General features: G+C 34.8%; 2 protein-coding genes across 2 annotated transcripts; one reads left to right on the forward strand and one right to left on the reverse strand.

Annotated features, from left to right (window-relative positions):
• Positions 1-5,922: 5,922 nt before the first annotated feature.
• LOC120420115 (farnesol dehydrogenase-like) lies at positions 5,923-6,983 on the reverse strand. Its single transcript, XM_039583064.2, has 2 exons — positions 6,239-6,983; positions 5,923-6,179 (listed from the first exon to the last, which is right to left on the reverse strand). Exons 1-2 carry the CDS (start codon positions 6,803-6,805, stop codon positions 6,009-6,011), a joined length of 738 nt encoding a protein of 245 aa, XP_039438998.1. The 5' UTR covers positions 6,806-6,983; the 3' UTR covers positions 5,923-6,008.
• Positions 6,984-12,460: 5,477 nt separating this feature from the next.
• LOC120420114 (farnesol dehydrogenase-like) lies at positions 12,461-13,452 on the forward strand. Its single transcript, XM_039583063.2, has 2 exons — positions 12,461-13,112; positions 13,172-13,452. The coding sequence occupies exons 1-2, from the start codon at positions 12,546-12,548 to the stop codon at positions 13,346-13,348; spliced, it is 744 nt and encodes a 247-aa protein (XP_039438997.1). The 5' UTR covers positions 12,461-12,545; the 3' UTR covers positions 13,349-13,452.
• The last annotated feature ends 5,781 nt before the right edge of the window (positions 13,453-19,233 follow it).

Raw genomic sequence — 19,233 nt, forward strand, 5'->3', positions numbered from 1 at the left:
TCTACGAAACTTTGAAATAATCTTCAAGGAACGATTTTTTTTAATGTAGTGAGATTTGTTATATTAATTTAACATAACATTACAACTCATTATTTTTAAAACATCTGCTTAACAATACAATAAATACCAATTTTATTAAAATCAAAATAACAAAATTCGAAAAATTACAGAATTTTAAAAAATTGAAGCTATGAAACTTTTTAGATATTTTATGTTTTTTCAACATAAAAATTTAAATTTTTAAATGCAGGCCAAGGGTGAAATGATACCTTTTCGGTTGACACCCGGTGAGGAACATCCTGGAAGGAGCGGAACTACACCCGTAGTGCTGTTAGCTGACCTTGGTCAAAACAGCTGCTCTGGTTCCTTGCAAGTTACCCATTTTCTTACCTTCACGTTGGCTTGGTTTCGTCATCATGATGACAACACGTGACCTTGCTGGTGGCCTGTGGAAACGAACTCGTAAACCTTTGACCAGCGAGGGTCAGAGTCGAGACGGCCAAAAGAAAGGGATGCGCAATGTGGGAAGGGAAGATTGTAGACGGTATTGTTTTGATTCACAGCATGTTTAGTTAACTGTTGTGGATGTACCTGATACATCGCAATACGGGGTTTCTCTTCTTTCCACTTTCAGCTACTATCTATCTTCTATTTCTTTATTATGTACCTATTACTGATTTTCTAATTCGGCTTCTGTTTACTATCCACCATTTTATTTTGATTGCATGATCCTTTGTTTCTCTTATTTTCATATACTAATGCATCTTTTTGTTTTTGTTTGTTTTCATTTTCATGTCTTGTCTGGGACTACGGTTGGAGAACGATTGCACCACGACAACCACTTCGGAGTGATATTATCACACTGGAGACAACAGCAACAACATCAGAAACCCTGATATCACTCAGGTTCCCGCAAGTAACTGTATCATTATTTTATAGTGTTTATATTTTACTAACATCCCTTTCTTTGCAGAGCATGGACTACATTATAAAGCGGCAATGTGGGAAAGGGAAGTGATTTGTGATTGTAGAAGGTATTGTTTTGATTCACAGCATGTTGAACGAACTGTTGTGGATGTACCTAGAACATCGCATCTCGGAGTATCTCTTCTTATTATCTCCAACTACTTTAGTTCTGTATCACTTATCTTTCAAGTCTCCTCTACTCAATTTGCCAGTTTTAACTGCTATGTGTTTTCCCTAACAAAAACTGATCTCCTTAATATGCGAACGAGGTTAATTCTCGGGTTAATTCCTGTCCATATATAAAGTATTCTTTATTCATTGTCTCATTTATTTATTAATTAAAATATTATTTTAATCGGCTTAATCGGCTTCTAAATGCTATCTAAGCTTATATGATATTATTTATCCTTTATCACAAAGCTTTTTTCATAAATTATTGCCTATATTTTTAATCTACTTCATACAGCTTTTACTCTTCTTTCCTTCAACATACAATTATTCTTTCAGTAGCGAACTTTATGTAGTATGCTTTTTCCTTTATTGTCTATTGTTTTAATCTACGCCCTTTTTTTCAAACAAGTAAGGTTTGAGTCCTTACTCAATATATTGAATGGTTAAAGTCACACACATAACATTATTGTACTTTTGATAAATTTTTGAATAACATGCTTAGGTTCAAAAAATTGTAACAAAACACCGCGACATAAGAAATATCAACAGATAAACACGACTTAACATTAGGGAATATTTAAGGAGAAAACAATACACAGTAAAATAACAATTAGTTTTTGAATTCAAACTAAAATAAAACAGTTTTCGCTTTAATGAAAATTGATAGGCACACTATAAATGGTTAGGCGCTTATACTTACATCAAACCCAACGTAATGTACCACCCCCGGCCGAGTTAAAATGCGTAACCGGAAAAGAAGGTGTGCATGCCTGGCACGAACACTCAAAGCGTGTTCTAGCGTGCTGCTCGTACTGACTCAGAGCAAGGGTGAGATGTAGGTGTAAGGGCAGTGCGTGTTCGTCGGGAACCTGGTGCATAAGATCGGTCAAGGCCCGTTCTTACACTGAAAATTGCGAATTGCGAATAAAAATTTAAATTTTTAAATTTTTGGTTTATTGAAAAAATTTAAAATTCTGTTGCCACTCTGATCCAGGTAGAATTGATTCTATTCCCAATTATCACAACATGACAAAATCCACTTAGAAATCTGCTAAAATCTCCGTATAAAAGCGAAATGTAATGTTACAATTAAAAATAAGAAATCTGGAATTTAGCAATTTGAAATAAAAAAAACAGAATTCAAAATTTGAAATTGACAAAACTTACAGACTCAAAAAAACGTAAAAAAGTACGAATTATTAATTGAAAAATTACGAAAATATTACAATTGATTTTTTTTGGTTAATTTTTATTTTTTTAAGAAAGTTCTTAAGCTATCAAATTATTAAAAGATTAAATTAAAAAATTATTAAAATATTAAATTTTTAAATTAAATAATTAAATTCTTAAATTCTTAAATTATTAAATTATTAAATTATAAATTATAAAATTATAAAATTATAAAATTATCAAATTATAAAATTATTAAATTATAAAATTATTAAATTATAAAATTATTCAATTATTATATTATTAAATTATTAAATTATTAAATTATTAAATTATTAAATTATTAAATTATTAAATTATTAAATTATTAAATTATTAAGTTATTAAATTATTAAATTATTGAATTATTTAATTATTTAATTATTAAATTATTAAATTTTTAAATTTTTAAATTATTAAATTATTAAATTATTAAATTTTTAAATTTTTAAATTATTAAATTTTTAAATTATTCAATTATTAAATTATTAAATTATTCAATTATTAAATTATTAAATTATTAAATTTTTAAACTTTTAAATTATTAAATCATGAAATTATTAAATTATTGAATTATTGAGTTATAAAATTTTTAAATTATTAAATTATTAAATTTTGATTTTTTTCCCGTTTTCTTAGTTCGGATCATTTCGGAGTCATATTTTAGTTTAGACAAATTTAGAGAAGAAAATAATAGAAATTTCGTGTATCGATTTTACAGAGTAAAGTTTTGGCGAGAATTATCAAGTACTAAATCCCTAGATTTTATAATCTGGTGATTTATTTTATGGTTTTAATTTTTTTAAATTTTTGAATTAAATTTTTTTCCTGAATTTGTTTTTAAAGCAACGATATTAAAAGTGTTGCAAAAAATGCTAATATTGTTTCAGAAATGGCAAAAATGGTTTCATTTGGTACAGGTGGGATATGAATCCACAACTGATCAATGGTACTGATCCAAATGCCTTCTGCATTATTATTTTTTGTTTAAAATTTCATTCATTATGTTACTTTCTTCTATGTTTGTCGTGATTTTTTTTATATGGCGTGAATTTCGCGCGGATTTGGTTTTGGGGTCGGCGCGGATCTGGCGCGGATTTTTTTCTCGACTTTTCCGTAACAACCCTGATATACTTACCGCCACGTTGGCTTGGTTTAGTCATCATGATGACAATGTGTAACCTAGCTGGTGGCCTGTGGAAACCTTTGACCAGCGAGGGTCAATTTTCACATTCTGCCCAACCAGTTTGGCTCAATTTTCATATTTTTGATCGTCAAATTGAAAATTGTTCATTTTTTCATAGTTTATTTCATGGAATCGGTTCTCTAATGACCATTGAACAAAATTTTGCCAAAATTTTGAAAAAATATTTATACTGGTCGTTTTTATTGACATTATACGTCAAAAATCAATACGGCCCGCGGGCCAGACCAGTTTTTCATTTAAAACTTACATAAAAACGAATTGCAAAAATATTTTTCCAAACTTTTGTCAAAGTTATGTACCAGTACCGATCCCATCAAATAAATCAGGAAAAACGTTACTTAATCCACCTTTAAGTGGTTGGTGCCTTCCTCTCATTTATAAAGTGATTACAATCCCCTAAAGTGTCCACATGGTTTATGGATCTCCCCTCACGTGATCGCAGCACCTAAGAGGTCATAATAAAAATAAGTGACGAGTAAAAAAAAATAGACTTCCTACAGACTTTTTGTCAAGATTATGCAGACACCGCCTTTCAGGAAAATGGCATCCCTCTACAAGGCTTTTTACGTGGCGATCAGTCGGGACCATTTGAGGTTATGTAAATTCAGACCATTTTTTAAACTGCTTGTAATTTTAGATAGGTAAGTCAGATCTTGAAAATTCTCAATCCAAAAGAAAGATCTTCTCATATGCTTTCTAAAAATATATAACATGTGAAGGTTTCATGAAAAAACCATCCTTTTTACCATAATTTTAATTTAATATGAAACAGTTTTTTTAACATAACTTTTTAAATACATGATAAAACCGCATGAATTTAAATAACAACTTAGGGAACGTTAAGACGGATCGTTTAAAATCATTCCGGCCAAAATCGGTTGAGCCTGTGACAAGATATTCCAGTGACATTGATTTGGTACACATGTCTACATACAGCCAAACACACAGACATTTACTCAGCTGGTGATTCTGAGTCAATATGTACTAATGAAGGTAGGTCTAGGAAGTCTAGCTAAAAAGTTCGTTTTTCGAGTGATTTTATAGCCTTTCCTCAGTAAAGTGAGGAAGGCAAAAATTAACAATTGTTATTTTGACGATAAAAAATGTGAAAATTGAGCCAAAAAGGTTGGGCAGGCTTATTGTAGACGGTATTGTTTTGATTCGCAGCATGTTGAGTCACCTGTTGTAGATGTACTTGTACGTCGCAGAACGGGGTGTCTCTTCATTTCATTTTCAGCTACCATCTATCTCCTGTTTTTATTTTCACTGCTTCTTCTGTTTATTATCCATCGTTTAATTTTATTAACTGCTCTCTTATATCTAAGTACTTTTCCACACCAGAAAAGAAGGTGTGATTGCCTGGCACGAACACTCAAAGCGTGTTCTAGCGTGTTGCTCGTACTGACTCAGAGCAAGGGTGAGATGTAGGTGTAAGGGCTAGACTAAGATAGGTCAAGGCCCGTTCTTACACTGACAATTACGAATTTCGGATGTTTCGGGATTATTATGTTTTTTCAGGTGGGTGACTAAACATGTTGCCGGTAGTTGGAAGCAATTTCATATCTTAAACGATGTGAAAACGTTAGCGCAAGTGAAAAGATAGTGATGGCGAATTTCGTGAAGCGGTTAAGCTCACATCTTGCGTGAGGTTGTGTGTGTGCAATCAAAGTGAAAAGAAATGATGCCTCAAAATAAAAATGGGTGCTGAGAAAACTTTGCTACATTTTTGTGACATACAAACACACTCTGATAACTAGGTATTTGTTTAGTTTTCAATTCGGAGTTTATAAGTATACATTACATGAAGGTGGGTCTCAGAGTGTGTGTGTGTGTGTGTGTGTGTTTTTAAAGAAAGTTCATTTTCAGAGCAGAATCATAACCATACCTCTTTGAGCAAGACAAATTAAGTATGCTTTTTTATTCAACTTTTGCAAAACGTGTTATCCTAAAATTCGACTAACAATTATTTGACAGTGCTAAGTGTGCAATAAGAGTCAGTATTAGAGTGTAACAAAAATGAATTTTTGGCGGGCATTCAAGGGTTTGTTCCGGTTCCGGGCATACTTAGCCCAAATCCAAAATATGAACTTGATTGGACGTAACAGTAGCTGGCGCTCCGCCCTTCAATTTTAAATGGGATTTAACCCGTAATTTTTTTTTGCTCCAAGTTTCAATGTTATATATACCAAAAGATGCGCAAGGATCTGGCCTACACGCCAATGATGTTGAAAATAAACGCTTCAGTGGCCAAAATGCCTCAAAAAGTGACATTTTTGAAAAAAAATATTTACGGGTTAAATCCCATTTAAAATTGAAGGGCAGAGCGCCAGCTCCTGTTACGTCCAATCAAGTTCATATTTTGGATTTGGGCTTAGTATGCCCACTTTTTGTTACATCCTAGTGAGTATTTTGTGGCCTTTTTTCAATAAACAAATTACAATCATTGTTCAACGGTTCAGAAAAACTCCCCGATGGGCTTTATGGTCAGCTCGTGAACCTGAACGTGTGGCGGTGTTCCGACGGCGTACAGAACCGCTGCCGCAATATCCTCCGCTTCTAGCAACGGCATGACCTCCTTTACTTCGGGCGGCAGAATATCGGTACCGGTCGCACCAGGACTGATGCTCTGTGAATAAGATATCTTTAAAAACTAGCTCGCACAATGCAGCTTGCATAGAATCCCACCGTGACCTTAATTTTAGTCCCCTCGGCTGCAAACTCCCGCCGCATGGTTTCCGTGAGGGCCGTCACGGCAAACTTCGACGCCGAGTACATGTTCAGCTTGGCAAAGTTCGGCACGGTATGGCCGGAAATGCTGTTGATGTGCACGACGTGTCCATCGACGGAGCGTTTCTTCATCGACTGAAACGCCTCCCGACTGCACAGCACAAGCCCCATCACGTTGATGTCCATAACTTGGCGAAGAATTTCGGTATTGCCCGGTGTGACCAGCGTCGTTTCCGGCAATACTCCAGCATTGTTGATCAGCACATCAACTCCGCCGAGGTTTTCCTCGACCCACCGGAACGCCTCCAGAATGTCCTCTTCGTTTGAGACATCACACTTGACCGCGTGCAGGCGGTTCCGGGACTCATCGTCTTCAAGGTCATCCCTCAGTGCTTCCACGCGTTCAACGCGACGTGCCAGTCCAACCACGACCATGCCGGCGCTGGCCAGAGACTTGGCGATGGCGGCGCCGATCCCGGAACTCGCACCCGTAACAACGGCCACTTTACCTGTCCAGCGATCCATCGTTTGGAGTTGTTTGAGAATTACGTCAAGTCTGTACCAGGCTTTGCATGGGAATAAATTGCCGTCAACTGGTTTAAGTTAGCGTGACGCCACTTTGCTATATTTGCACATCTATTATTGACCGTTCTGCCACCTTCAAAGGTTTTGATTTTATAATGACTTCGCAGTATTCTTAAATCACACCCGTTACTTAGAATATCACTTGAAGTGATACTGCAAAAAAGAACATCACACCGCTTTTACTAGGTTGATGAGAGCTAACTAATTTGATATTTTTCCATAGAATGATGTAATAAAAGATTTTTGAGAAAAATATTTAAAAAATATATTTTTGTCTTAAAACTTCAAACTTAGAACAGCATACAACAACTGACCAATTTTTTCATTTGATCACTTGAATTCCGTTACAAACTATTTTGTTTTTATTATGCGAGTTTTGCTCTTTGGAGGTTGACAAAAAAGCCCAATCGTGACCTGAGAACATCTTGAAGCGTTAGGAATTGTTTTCTCCTTATGAATATTTCAGCCAAAAACCACAACAAAATAAACCCACCTTAGGCGTCATCCATAAAGTATGTCACGCAAAAATCGGCCAAAATTGAAAACTTGAAATGGCGTTTTGACCGTGTCTAGACCAAAGAGCCTATGTCTGAAAATATTTTCATCGGATTTCTCGGAAAATTGTCGGAACATGTCGAACCGTACGTTTCCGAGATATGATTTTTTGAAAATAAAAACTGAGTTTTTCGACGCAAAAAAATTCGGCAAGAAAACAACTTTTTTCGCTAAAACTGCGATAACTTAAAAATTTCAGCGATGACCTATACATGTTTGGGTACCAAAAAGTGCGTATTTTAACTACGAAAATTTTGAAACTTTTACTATTTTTCTCAAATAGCCAAACTAATCACCTTTCTTTTGCGTCTAAGACAGCTAAAATCGAATGAAATGACACGGAGATATGACTTTTTAAAAAATGTGGTTTTTGCGAAAAATGACGAAAATTTCCATTTTTCGAACCACCCTAGCACGATGTAGGTCACTCTAATGGCCAAACAAAAAAAAATACGGGTCTAATTATTTTAGCCAAGGAACCCCCAGAAAAATGTTGAGCCCTATGGGAGAACTTTTTTCGGTTCAGGCTCTTTGCAAATGGAATTGCTGTATAGCAGTTTTTTTATGAACACCCTGCTTTCAAAGCATTTATTTATATTGAAAAAGTGACTATATAATAAATTATAATGTGATACTGCTAAATAATAGTAAGCAAACAATGTTAGAAACGATGCAATCATAAAAAAACAACCTAGCGTGACGTCACAGTCTCGCAAACCCCCCTCCCCCCTTCGTCACATCTTGTCACACCTACGGTAACTCTCCCCCTAAGAGCGTACGTACTTTATGGATTACGCCTATAACTCTGTTCTACCAACCTGTACCTCGTATATCTATTAGGCTTCATTTATCATTATTACGTATCGCACTTTTTGTTTGAGATAAGGAATCGGTGAGTAACGGTTACGCAAATGCTGAGTTTTTGCATTTTTGGTCGCTTCATGAAATTTGGAATAATTAACTTATTTTAAACATAGTTTTAGTTTCATGAAAATGAATATATTTTAAAAATTACTTTATTGCTAAGCATTTTAAAAATAACATAAAAAATTATTAATAATTCATCAATAAAAAAAATGTTGAAAATAAGTCAAGATCAAACAACAAAACTCCAGTAAGTATAACTAATTTTCGACATTTCATATTTATTTAATTTTTGCAGATTTTGTTAAAATTTTTGAATTCATAAATTCTTTTTGTTTAACTATTCCAAGCTAGGTATTATTTAATCTTTAAAGAAAAATTAATAGTTCTAAGTGTTTAGAGATTATTATTAAAAATACGAAATTGGAAAAAAATATAATAATAATAACCTTACTGTTATTTTCACAGACAAGAAAAGTTGAATTTTGGAAGGTTGAACATTTGGTTGGCTGAATATTATCTCTTTTTTGAGTAATTTTACGTAAAAAATGTGAACAGAAATTACAAATATTTGTGAAAAGTTCACCAGTACACAAATAAATCATATAATAATAAAAGAAGTTTTGTATATAAGGTCATATATTTTACTTTTATTTTAAAATAAAAATATATATAAAAAATATTTATTGTACAGTCCAGACTCGATTATCCAAAGATATTTATGGGACTTCGAAAAATCGAATTACGAACCATTTTTTCGATTTTTGCCTTCCTCACCTCAATGAGGAAATGCTGTAAAATCACTCGAAAAATGAATTTCTTTATTTGACCTCGTAGACTCGTAGAATGGCTGAACCGATTTGGACCGTGTTGGTCTCATTTGATCCGTCTTGGGGTTCCACAAGACCCTAGTTAATATTATGAAGTTTAGAAAAGTACTTCAAAAGTTATGCTAAAAATACGATTTGGCTGTAGTTTGAAATATTGTAAAAAAGGGTGGTTTTTGTGAGAAAACTCGTCATGCTATATATTGTTAGAAAGGTATTTGACCTTTCCAACGCGAAGATCTGACAACCCCATCAAAAGTTATGAGCACTTAAGTGTTATTTATACACTTTTTTGAGGCCGGATCTCAAATACTTTAATGAAAAAGTTGTACCGATCTGTCATGCGACCCATCGTTGGAAAGGTAATCAAAAGACCTTTCCAACAGGCTTAAAAGATTGAAGACCTGATAATCCTATCAATAGTTATAAGTACTTTTAATAAACTTTTTTTGAGGCCTGATCTCAGATATTTCGATAACAATATGCGAGAAACGCACCAACCATTAAGTAACTTTTTTTTTCTTGCTTTTTATCAATTTCGAGTTCTGCGACCCCATTTTAGCCAAATTTTAATATTTGGTTGCTTATTAAATAACAAAATGCATTTTACAACATTTCATCTCTGTTATTTTGGCCGCCATCTCGGATTTAAAATTTTTGTATAACTTTAGCGTAGTTTAGGGGTCATACTTAAACTCGACAATCAAAAATAGAGTGCATAATTGGCAAAGGGAGCGCGTGGTCGTAAAAAAATATTCGGAGTGAAAAGTGATTTTTTTTGTGTGCCTTTTGTTTCGCATTTTTGTCGTGAATTGTGATATAGTTTTCGATAAAAACGATCCGAGTTAATTAGGTTTATCGCGTAACAAAATTATTTTGATTCATCAAGAACGTCGTGTGGTGCGCGAGTCTTTTTTGTGTTGAAAAGACCTTCCCATAGCTCAGTAGCTCGGAGGGCTCGACGTCGGCTGTTTGTGTGTTAAGCCCTCTCCATAGCATCGTAGCTCGAGAGGCAACGAAAATCAATACCTTATCTAGCTAACAAAAAGAAGATCGGAAGGCACTTGATGATTGAGTTCGTCGCGTCTATTCCGTAACAAATTCATAAACTAGGGGAACAGCATCTAATTCCAGCGTGCCTCTAATGTTGGCAGGTCAGAACTTTGACATTCAATTAAAGCTAATTAAAAGCGTTTTCAACTGAAATCGGGTGATAAATTGCTGAATAAGAAGTGAGCAAGAAAGTTTCAATCATAAGTTTTGCAAAATTAGTTGTTTAAATAGTGAAAATCAACAAATTGGATGGAGTTAGGAGCGAGAGCTTAACCTGCCAAAGATACGAGAATTTCCCCTAAATGATTATATAATTAAAAATCAGACTACGCTATCATTGCAGCATTGCGTTTAACACCTCATTTTATAAATAAATATTATTTGGTTTTATCTTTCCACAGCCGGCTGTCTAAGATTAAACCATTTCAAAAAATTTAACAACAGTTAAACGGGAAATGTCTCATCCGCAGCAACCGATTGTTTGCCTTGAGAATAAAATATAATACCTTTCAACAAACACTATGATTTTGGGTCGCATCATCATCTTCTATCCCTATCCTACTAACCAATTTTCCGGTTCCTGGCGCTTGTGGGGTGTAAGCACAGAGTAAATCAGCTGCCCTAGTAGCAACCTGCGCTAACTAACATTCCCGTCCCTTAAAATCGAGATCTACAAACTGACATGGCGGGCGCCGTTGGTGGCCAATGACTGTTACCTATTCGCAACTGATTTAGTTTTAGCAATCATGATGTTTTATCTTTTCGGCGCATTCATACATGCTGTTGATAAGGGAAATACCACTTGATAGTCGAAGCCTATGATCAGTAGTGTTGAAAGGATATTACGGTTCTGTTCAGCAACGGAGAAGGACAACCATGGGTGGTCTCTCATGCTCATGCTCATACTTAAACTAGACAATCAAAAATATTTAATACAACGATTTTTTTTTCGCTGGTTCGATTATCCAAAGTTAAATTTTTCCAAGACCTTCGGATTATCGAGTCTGAACTGTAATAGTAGTTTTTATCGATTGCAATGAAAAGTATTTAAAAATACTTTGGCATTGCAATTATTTTTTAATGTTCAAGTTCCTCACACACAAAAATATATAAAAAAAATCAAATTTCCACAAAGGCAATAATCAGTTTTTTTTGCCGGTCATTGAATAATTTCAAAAAGCCGTCGCTATCCATTAGCTCAACGAGTCGTGGGCAGGATAAAATGGCTTCGCTGGCCGGATCTGGCTCAACCGGAGGTTGAGCAGCCCTGGGTTAGAACAAAATAACAACGGCCATTGATAGCTAAGGTGACACTGGTTAGCTTTAAGCTTTAATACTTGTGGTTTGGTTGAGCGTTTTAGCAGAATGCATTACTGTGAATACAAAGAGACGAGTTGTTCCTTTTAATTCGGCTATATATTTTTGATATCTTGACAGATACGTATTTCGTCTACTACTTGCAGACTTCATCAGTGTTCTGTTCTCGACTTTAATACCGTCATCAGGGGTTACATTGGGTCTGGGGGTGAGATTGGGTCATACAAATTTCTGTCACCCTTGTTGACGGTATTTTACTGCCGTTCTACGCACAATTGTCCCATGCCATTTTTGGACGATTCTGAGTTTTTATCATTTTAAAGTTTAGTTTTACGTATACTTTCCGAAAACACACAAAATCTAGTACTTTGTTCAGAAATCATTGAAAACAACACCAAGTCTGTTTGTCCCATCGTTGAACATAATTGTCCCACCAAGTATTGTCATGCACGATATCATGAGTTTTGTGAAGCATTTCATATTGTTTACCTGTTTACCTACAAGAGGATTACAAATAAGGATGGGATAAAATGTTAACCGGGGTGATTAGGGACAAATAGGGCGAATAGGGACCTACGATCGGGAAATCGATCGCAAAATTTCAATCGCGTTTTTCTCAGTTGCCCTTTTTGAACATGGGACAATTATGCGTAGAAGGGCAGTTATATTCAGTTATATACAATAATCATTTAGTTGTATTTTTTTTTACAAATTCGGAGTTTGTTTTTAAAAAGTCCAATAAAAAATGTTTGGTGTAGAACTACGGTAGATCTAGCCGTGAGGAATAAAGCAGGTATCATAATAAGTCCTATTATTTGAGCACCGCAGCCAAAACTCCTAATATGGTACCCAACCCAACCCATCGTCATCATTTTAAAATTGTGCGCAGTCATTTGGCGAATCAATCTAAACAAATGTCCCAACGTGAGAGAATAGCGCTCAAGTGGCGAAACGACTAGAAAACCGCGTCCAGATATGAACACCGACTCACGCATCACGCTCCAGTCTAAAGTCTTATTCTGAGCAAGTCGGAAGTCTGATTCTGCAAGCGCCAATTTTAAACGATGGATCGCTGGACAGGTAAAGTGGCCGTTGTTACGGGGGCGAGTTCCGGAATTGGTGCCGCCATTGCCAAGTCCCTGGCCAAAGCCGGCATGGTCGTGGTTGGGCTGGCTCGTCGTGTTGAACGCGTGGAAGCGCTGAGGGATGATCTGAAGGACGAGGCTACCCGGAAGCGTCTGCACGCGGTCAAGTGCGATGTTTCGAAGGAGGAGGACATCCTGAAGGCATTCAGCTGGGTTGAGGAGAAGTTTGGCGGGGTGGACGTGCTGGTCAACAATGCCGGTATTGCGAGGAAGACTTCCCTCGTCGCGCCCGGAAATACCGCGATGTTGCGAGAGGTGATCGATACCAACGTGATGGGGCTGGTCATGTGTACCCGCGAGGCGTTCCAGTCGATGAAGAAGCGATCGGTTGATGGACACATCGTGCACATCAACAGCATTGCCGGGCATAACGTGCCAAACTTTCCGGGTCTGAATATCTACTCGGCGTCCAAGTTTGCCGTAACGGCACTTACGGAAACCATGCGGCGGGAGTTTTCGGCCGAGGGGACAAAAATTAAGGTTACGGTAAGTACTTATTCAACATTCGCCAAACAAACGAAAAATTATATTTGACAAATTTACAGAGCATTAGTCCTGGAGCGGTGGATACGGAGATTATCACCGATGAAATGAAGGAACTTGGGAAATTCCCAATGCTGGAATCGCAGGACATTGCCGATGCTGTGCTGTACGCCGTTGGCACGCCACCACGTGTGCAGGTGCACGAGCTGACCATCAAGCCAGTTGGAGAGAGTTTTTAAATAAGAGAATAAAAATCTTTGGAAACCAAAAGATGATTATAGAGGAAAATATGAATAAAAATAAAATTTATCGCATGTAGATTCTACATTTTACAAATTGCTTATGTTGTTGATGAAGAGTATTTTAATTCGAAAGAAAAGTTATCCAGTTTTCTTTTAAAACAACTGCGTTATGAAAGTTTTAATTTGCATTTTTAAATATAAAATTTAATTTATTTTTAATTCCATCTGTTTGGATTTTTTGCCATAAAAAAAACTCAATTATTATTGTTATGGCTTTTCTCTCTCGTTTACTTCATTATGAGCAAAAAAACCGTTCTTAAATTTTTTCGAAGTTTTGCGACAATCCGCCCTAATCTCCATACAAAAACTGGAAGAAAAAGTCCATTTTTCGCGAATTTAGTATGTGCAATAATTTGTGTCTTTTGATGGCTGGTTTGTTAGGCTAATCAATCATTTTATATGAATAGCTCTCAAAACTCATTTTTCATTTTTAAATTCTTAAATTTTCAAAATCTTAAATCCCTAAATTCATAAAATCTATTAATCATGAATTCTTGAATAAAGCCGTTGCAAATATTTTTTGCCTTCCTCACCTTACTGAGGAAAGGCTATAAAATCACTCGGAAAATGAACTTTTTATTTAGACCTCCTAGACCTTCATTTGTACATATCCACTCAGAATCACCAGCTGAGCAAATGTATGTGTGTTTGGCTGTATGTAGACATGTGTACCAAATCAATGTCACTGGAATATCTCGTCACAGGCTCAACCGATTTTGGCCGGAAAGGTTTTAATCGATCCGTCTTAACGTCCCCTAAGTTGCTATTTAAATTCATGCAGTATTATCATGTATTTAAAGAGTTATGTTGAAAAAACTGTTTCATATTAAATTAAAATTATGGTAAAAAGGGTGTTTTTTTTTCATGAAATCCTCACATGTTATATATTTTTAGAAAGCATATGAGAAGACCTTTTAGGTGGAGTAAGAATTTTCAAGATCTGACTTACCTATCTTAAATTACAAGCAGTTTAAAAAATGGTCTGAAATCACATAACCTCAACTACTCGGGTCTGATCGCCACGAAAAAGCCGTGTAGAGGGATGCCATTTTCCTCAAAGGCCGTGTCTGTATAAACTTGACAAAAAGTCTGTAGCTAGTCTGGTTTTTTTACTCATCACTTATTTTTATTAGGACCTCTTAGGTGCTGCGAACGTTAGGGAAGATCCATAAACATGTGGACACTCTAGGGGGATTGAAATCACTATAAATGAGAGGAAGGCACCAACCACCTAAAGGTGGATTAAGTAACGTTTTTAAAGTTTATGTCGCCTCAATTTTAATATTTTTATATTTTTTTGCCCCAGGTGGTTGATTTTTCGTTTGGCACTTTTTTAGTTTGTACCCCGTTGGTTGGTCAAAGTCAAACTAAAAAGTGACAAACTGTCACTTTTTACACGGCGCTCACGCACACTATCAAAACAAACGTTTGGTAGTGTGTGTGAACTCCGTGTAAAAGGGGCGTGAAACTAAAAAGTGACCCCGTTCGTTTGACAACAGTTAGTGTCAAACCATCGCGGTTTGAGTGTAATCGAATACGAACTGTATTTTTTTTCTAATGTATAGATTTTGGTTAGATTTAATTTAAAAAATAGGGTACGTTATCCATTAGTGGACCCCTTTCCTATAGTGGACCCTCTGAAGGGTTTTTGATGAAAAATTCAATAAAATCACAATTTCAAGCATGTTGTTGTGTACAAATCTTTTATTTGGCCTGTTCAGCATCATTTCAAACAATGTTGACTAACATTGAATTGCCCTTTTCACCAAAATAAGTGTTTTGAGTTCGACACCTGAAATCTGCCAAGGCCACTAGCATTTTCGCAACAAAACTGCATTTATATTTTATGATTGAATTAGCTATCCAATCATTTTTTGACTTCAGCAAGTCTTAATAATGTAAGTTTAAGTAGCTTTACTAAAATAAAACTTCGTTTTCAAGCAAAAATTAGGGGGGTCCAATATAGAACAACGAAAATCCAAACTTTTCCAAAAGTGGACCCCTGTTAATTTAACCTTCAAAAATGAAGAAAACTGTGTATTTAAGCAAAAGTTTCTCTTAATCATACAATAAATGCTTGTTGTAACCAACCTGATTGCATATTTTTTTCAATTATGAGTATAAATATAGCTGTTTTCATGTTAAAAGTATCAAAAATGCTGAAGCCGTAAGAATTTATAATTAATCAAAACTATACTTAATTGTACTTAACTGAAACATCAAAATTGAAGTTTGAAATGATATTTTATAATGATAAATCAATAACAAAACATATTTGGAAAATAAACACGCGTGATTTTATCAGTAACTGTAAACAAATCTATTGTTTTGTTTCGGTCAACTATTTGTAATTGTATATGTAATTAATATGAAAAAATGCATCAAAATTACTTTTTTAATCATTTTTATGTTTACAGTAGTTTTTGAAACGTTTTCTCTGATCCTTTACGGAAATAAATGTGTTTAAATGTCTGTTAGGTTTTTTGTTGTTTTAAGCCAAAATTGTTAACAAAACATATTTGTTTATGAGGAAAAGTGAGCAAAATTCATCTTTTATTAATTATATCTATCATTAGACCTACACCATGCATCAAAACATCAAATATCGGTGAAATTTGGTATAAAAATAACAGTTTTCCTATAGTGGACCCGGGTCCACTATAGGAAAAGGGGGTCCATAACAGTTTGTACACCTTTCGAAAAGTTTGTACACCAGGGGTGCTCAAAGTTTTTGGAAGCCGGGCCAAATTTTAAGCTCAAAAGAGCTTGCGGGCCAAACGCACAAAAAAGATTATTTAAAAAATTACATTACATTATTTGTATTTAAAATATACTAAAAAAGTATAAAGTATTTGGAAATTTCTGTTATTTTTTGAACATTTTCATTATTTTAAAAAAATATCAATCAAAAATTTACAGTTTTACAAATTTGTATTGAGTTGAAATTCATAGAAATTTTGAAGTGTGTTTTATATTTCAAATTGTTGACATGAAATATGAACAATTTATGTAACGGTGTAATTTTATCTTTAGTGTAACTATTGAAAAATCGTTGCAAAATTATTTTCCCACAATTAGTGCCGATGCTAATATTTTAAAAAGTTTTTGTCTCTCTACTCTAGCCATGATTGAGTGAAGACAGAAAAATAAAAATATGAAATTACAAGCCAGAATATCCACATGTCAATAAAAAAATAGAAAATGTATTATACACCCAGCACAGTTGATTACCAATAATTATTTTCCAAAAAAAAGCATTTCAACGTAAAAACACTTCATTCAAATTAGTTTTGAATAAACCCAAACATGCTCAAAATTGTTCTTAAATTTTCATTGAAATTTTAAAGTTTTTTTCAAATATTATTTGTCTTTTATTTTTCGAGCCGAGCCGGGTGGGGGAGGGTTGGACAGAAAAAAAGCTTTGTAAAATTTTGGAACGGTCTTATTTCTCCAATTTCAACATTTTGCCTGCCTGAATCAAATGGTAATCAATCAGATTCGTTATCAAACCGTAATGAATTTGAATCCCGAATAAAAAGATTTTTGAACAAAATATTTGTGTCGTAAAATGGGGATCAAAATATGGATAAATCATTTGGTTTATACCAGCAAAAAATAGAATAAAAAAGTTTTAAGAGCGAGTTTTTCACCGATGTGAAACAGGTCGTATCGAGGTGCTCCGATTTGGATGAAACTTTCAGGGTTTGTTTGTCTATACATGAGATGAACTCATGCCAAATATGAGCCCTCTACGACAACGGGAAGTGGGGTAAAACGGGCATTGAAGTTTGAGGTCCAAAACACATGAAAAATCTTAAAATTGCTCGCATTTCCGTAAAACTTCATCAATTCCAACTCTCTTAGATGCATTCGAATGGTCTTTTGAATCCCTTCAAAATGTGCTATAGACATCCAGGATTGGTTTGACTTTTTCTCATAGCTTTTGCAAATTACTGTTAAAAATGGATTTTTTTAAAACCTTAATAACTTTTTGCAACAGCCTCAAACACCCAAACTCCCATAGATCAAAAGTTAGGGAATTTCATGGACTATAAGCCTACGGTATTAACTTTATGGCCAATCGCAGTTTTTCTCATAGTTTTTCGATTTTTCTATAACAAACATTTTACAACGTTAGTTTTTGTCCTGTAGGCCGTCATAGCGGCACTTTTTGGTCTCAATTTTGTCATATTCGGAATCCTCGGACAATTTCACGTAAGTTTGAAGTATTGAAATTGTTAATTTGATTGGAAAAAATGCCATTTAGAATGAATTAAAATATTTTTTAACATTTTGTCGGATTAGGGGTAAAGCAGATACTCGCCTACTTGATACAGCATTTGACGTATTGAACACAGGGTATGAAAAATCTAACTTTTTTTCATAAATGTTTTATTTAATTTTTTTCTTATTCAAATTCATAACTCCAACATCTCAATCTAATGTAAAATTTCCTCAGGATTCCGAATATGTCAAAATTGAGACCAAAAAGTGCCGCTATGACGGCCTACAGGACAAAAACCAACGTTGTAAAATGTTTGTTATAGAAAAATCGCAAAACTATGAGAAAAACTGCGATTGGCCAAAAAGTTAATACCGTAGGCTTATAGTCCATGAAATTCCCTAACTTTTGACCTATGGGAGTATGGGTGTTTCAGGCTGTTGCAAAAAGTTATTAAGGTTTTAAAAAAATCCATTTTTAACAGTAATTTGCAAAAGCTATGAGAAAAAGTCAAACCAATCCTGGATGTCTATAGCACATTTTGAAGGGCTTCAAAAGACCATTCGAATGCATCTAAGAGAGTTGGAATTGATGAAGTTTTACGGAAATGCGAGCAATTTTAAGATTTTTCATGTGTTTTGGACCTCAAACTTCAATGCCCGTTTTACCCCACTTCCCGTTGTCGTAGAGGGCTCATATTTGGCATGAGTTCATCTCATGTATAGACAAACAAACCCTGAAAGTTTCATCCAAATCGGAGCACCTCGATACGACCTCTAGAACAAACCGAGCTAAATCTACAAATACTGCCTCTTAAATAAAATTTCATTTGAAAAATTATAACTCACTACAAATGGTCAACGGGCCATTTTACATGATCATTCAAAAAGGGTCCGCGGGCCACAAAAAATCAACTCGCGGGCCACGTTTGGCCCGCGGGCCATACTTTGGTCACCCCTGTTGTACACCTTTCGAAAAATTAACATAAATAATGTTATTTGTTGACAAATCACCATAAATCCAGTCTCCCAACTCTAAATAGGCATCCTTGACTGATTCAAAAAATAATTTGGATTGAATATAAAGTTTACTAACTACTTAGTATAAAAGTTTATATAACTCTGGAAATTCTATATAAAACTTATCTAAACTTAATTTTGCAAACTTTTAATTCAACTAAATGTCAATATATTACCATAGAATTGCTAAATAAACATTTTGGAGTGGGTATAACACCGTTTTGGGGTTATTAGTATCGATAGAATAGATTTTTCGTTGGAATTTCGTACCAACCCGGAATTACGTCGTCGGAAAATCCGCCGACATCCGAACCGGTCCCACGATTCACAAGTCAACCTATGTGGAATCGGAAAGGGCATAAAATTTCCGATCTTTTGATACCCAAACATCTAGGTTTTCTTTATACCCTACGTTTTTAAATACCTGGGCAAAAAGTAAGTTTGATCCACGAGAACAAAAATTACGAAATTCCATACATTTTTGGCAGGTTGCTCAAACGAAACCATAACAACGTTTTTGCTTAGGTATTTAAAAACGTGGGTTTTATAGAAAACCTGGAAGTATGGTTATCAAAAGATCG

The sequence above is a fragment of the Culex pipiens genome, chromosome 3 (genome assembly GCF_016801865.2).
Source record: "Culex pipiens pallens isolate TS chromosome 3, TS_CPP_V2, whole genome shotgun sequence".
In the NCBI taxonomy this organism is placed as follows: Eukaryota; Metazoa; Arthropoda; class Insecta; order Diptera; family Culicidae; genus Culex; species Culex pipiens.

Coding starts and splice junctions, on each gene's coding strand:
- LOC120420114 (XM_039583063.2), top strand. CDS start 12,546: ATGGATCGCTGGACAGGTAAAGTGGCCGTTGTTACGGGGGCGAGTTCC. Junction 13,113..13,171: donor GGACAAAAATTAAGGTTACG/GTAAGTACTTAT, acceptor ACAAATTTACAG/AGCATTAGTCCTGGAGCGGT.
- LOC120420115 (XM_039583064.2), bottom strand. CDS start 6,805: ATGGATCGCTGGACAGGTAAAGTGGCCGTTGTTACGGGTGCGAGTTCC. Junction 6,180..6,238: donor GGACTAAAATTAAGGTCACG/GTGGGATTCTAT, acceptor TCTTATTCACAG/AGCATCAGTCCTGGTGCGAC.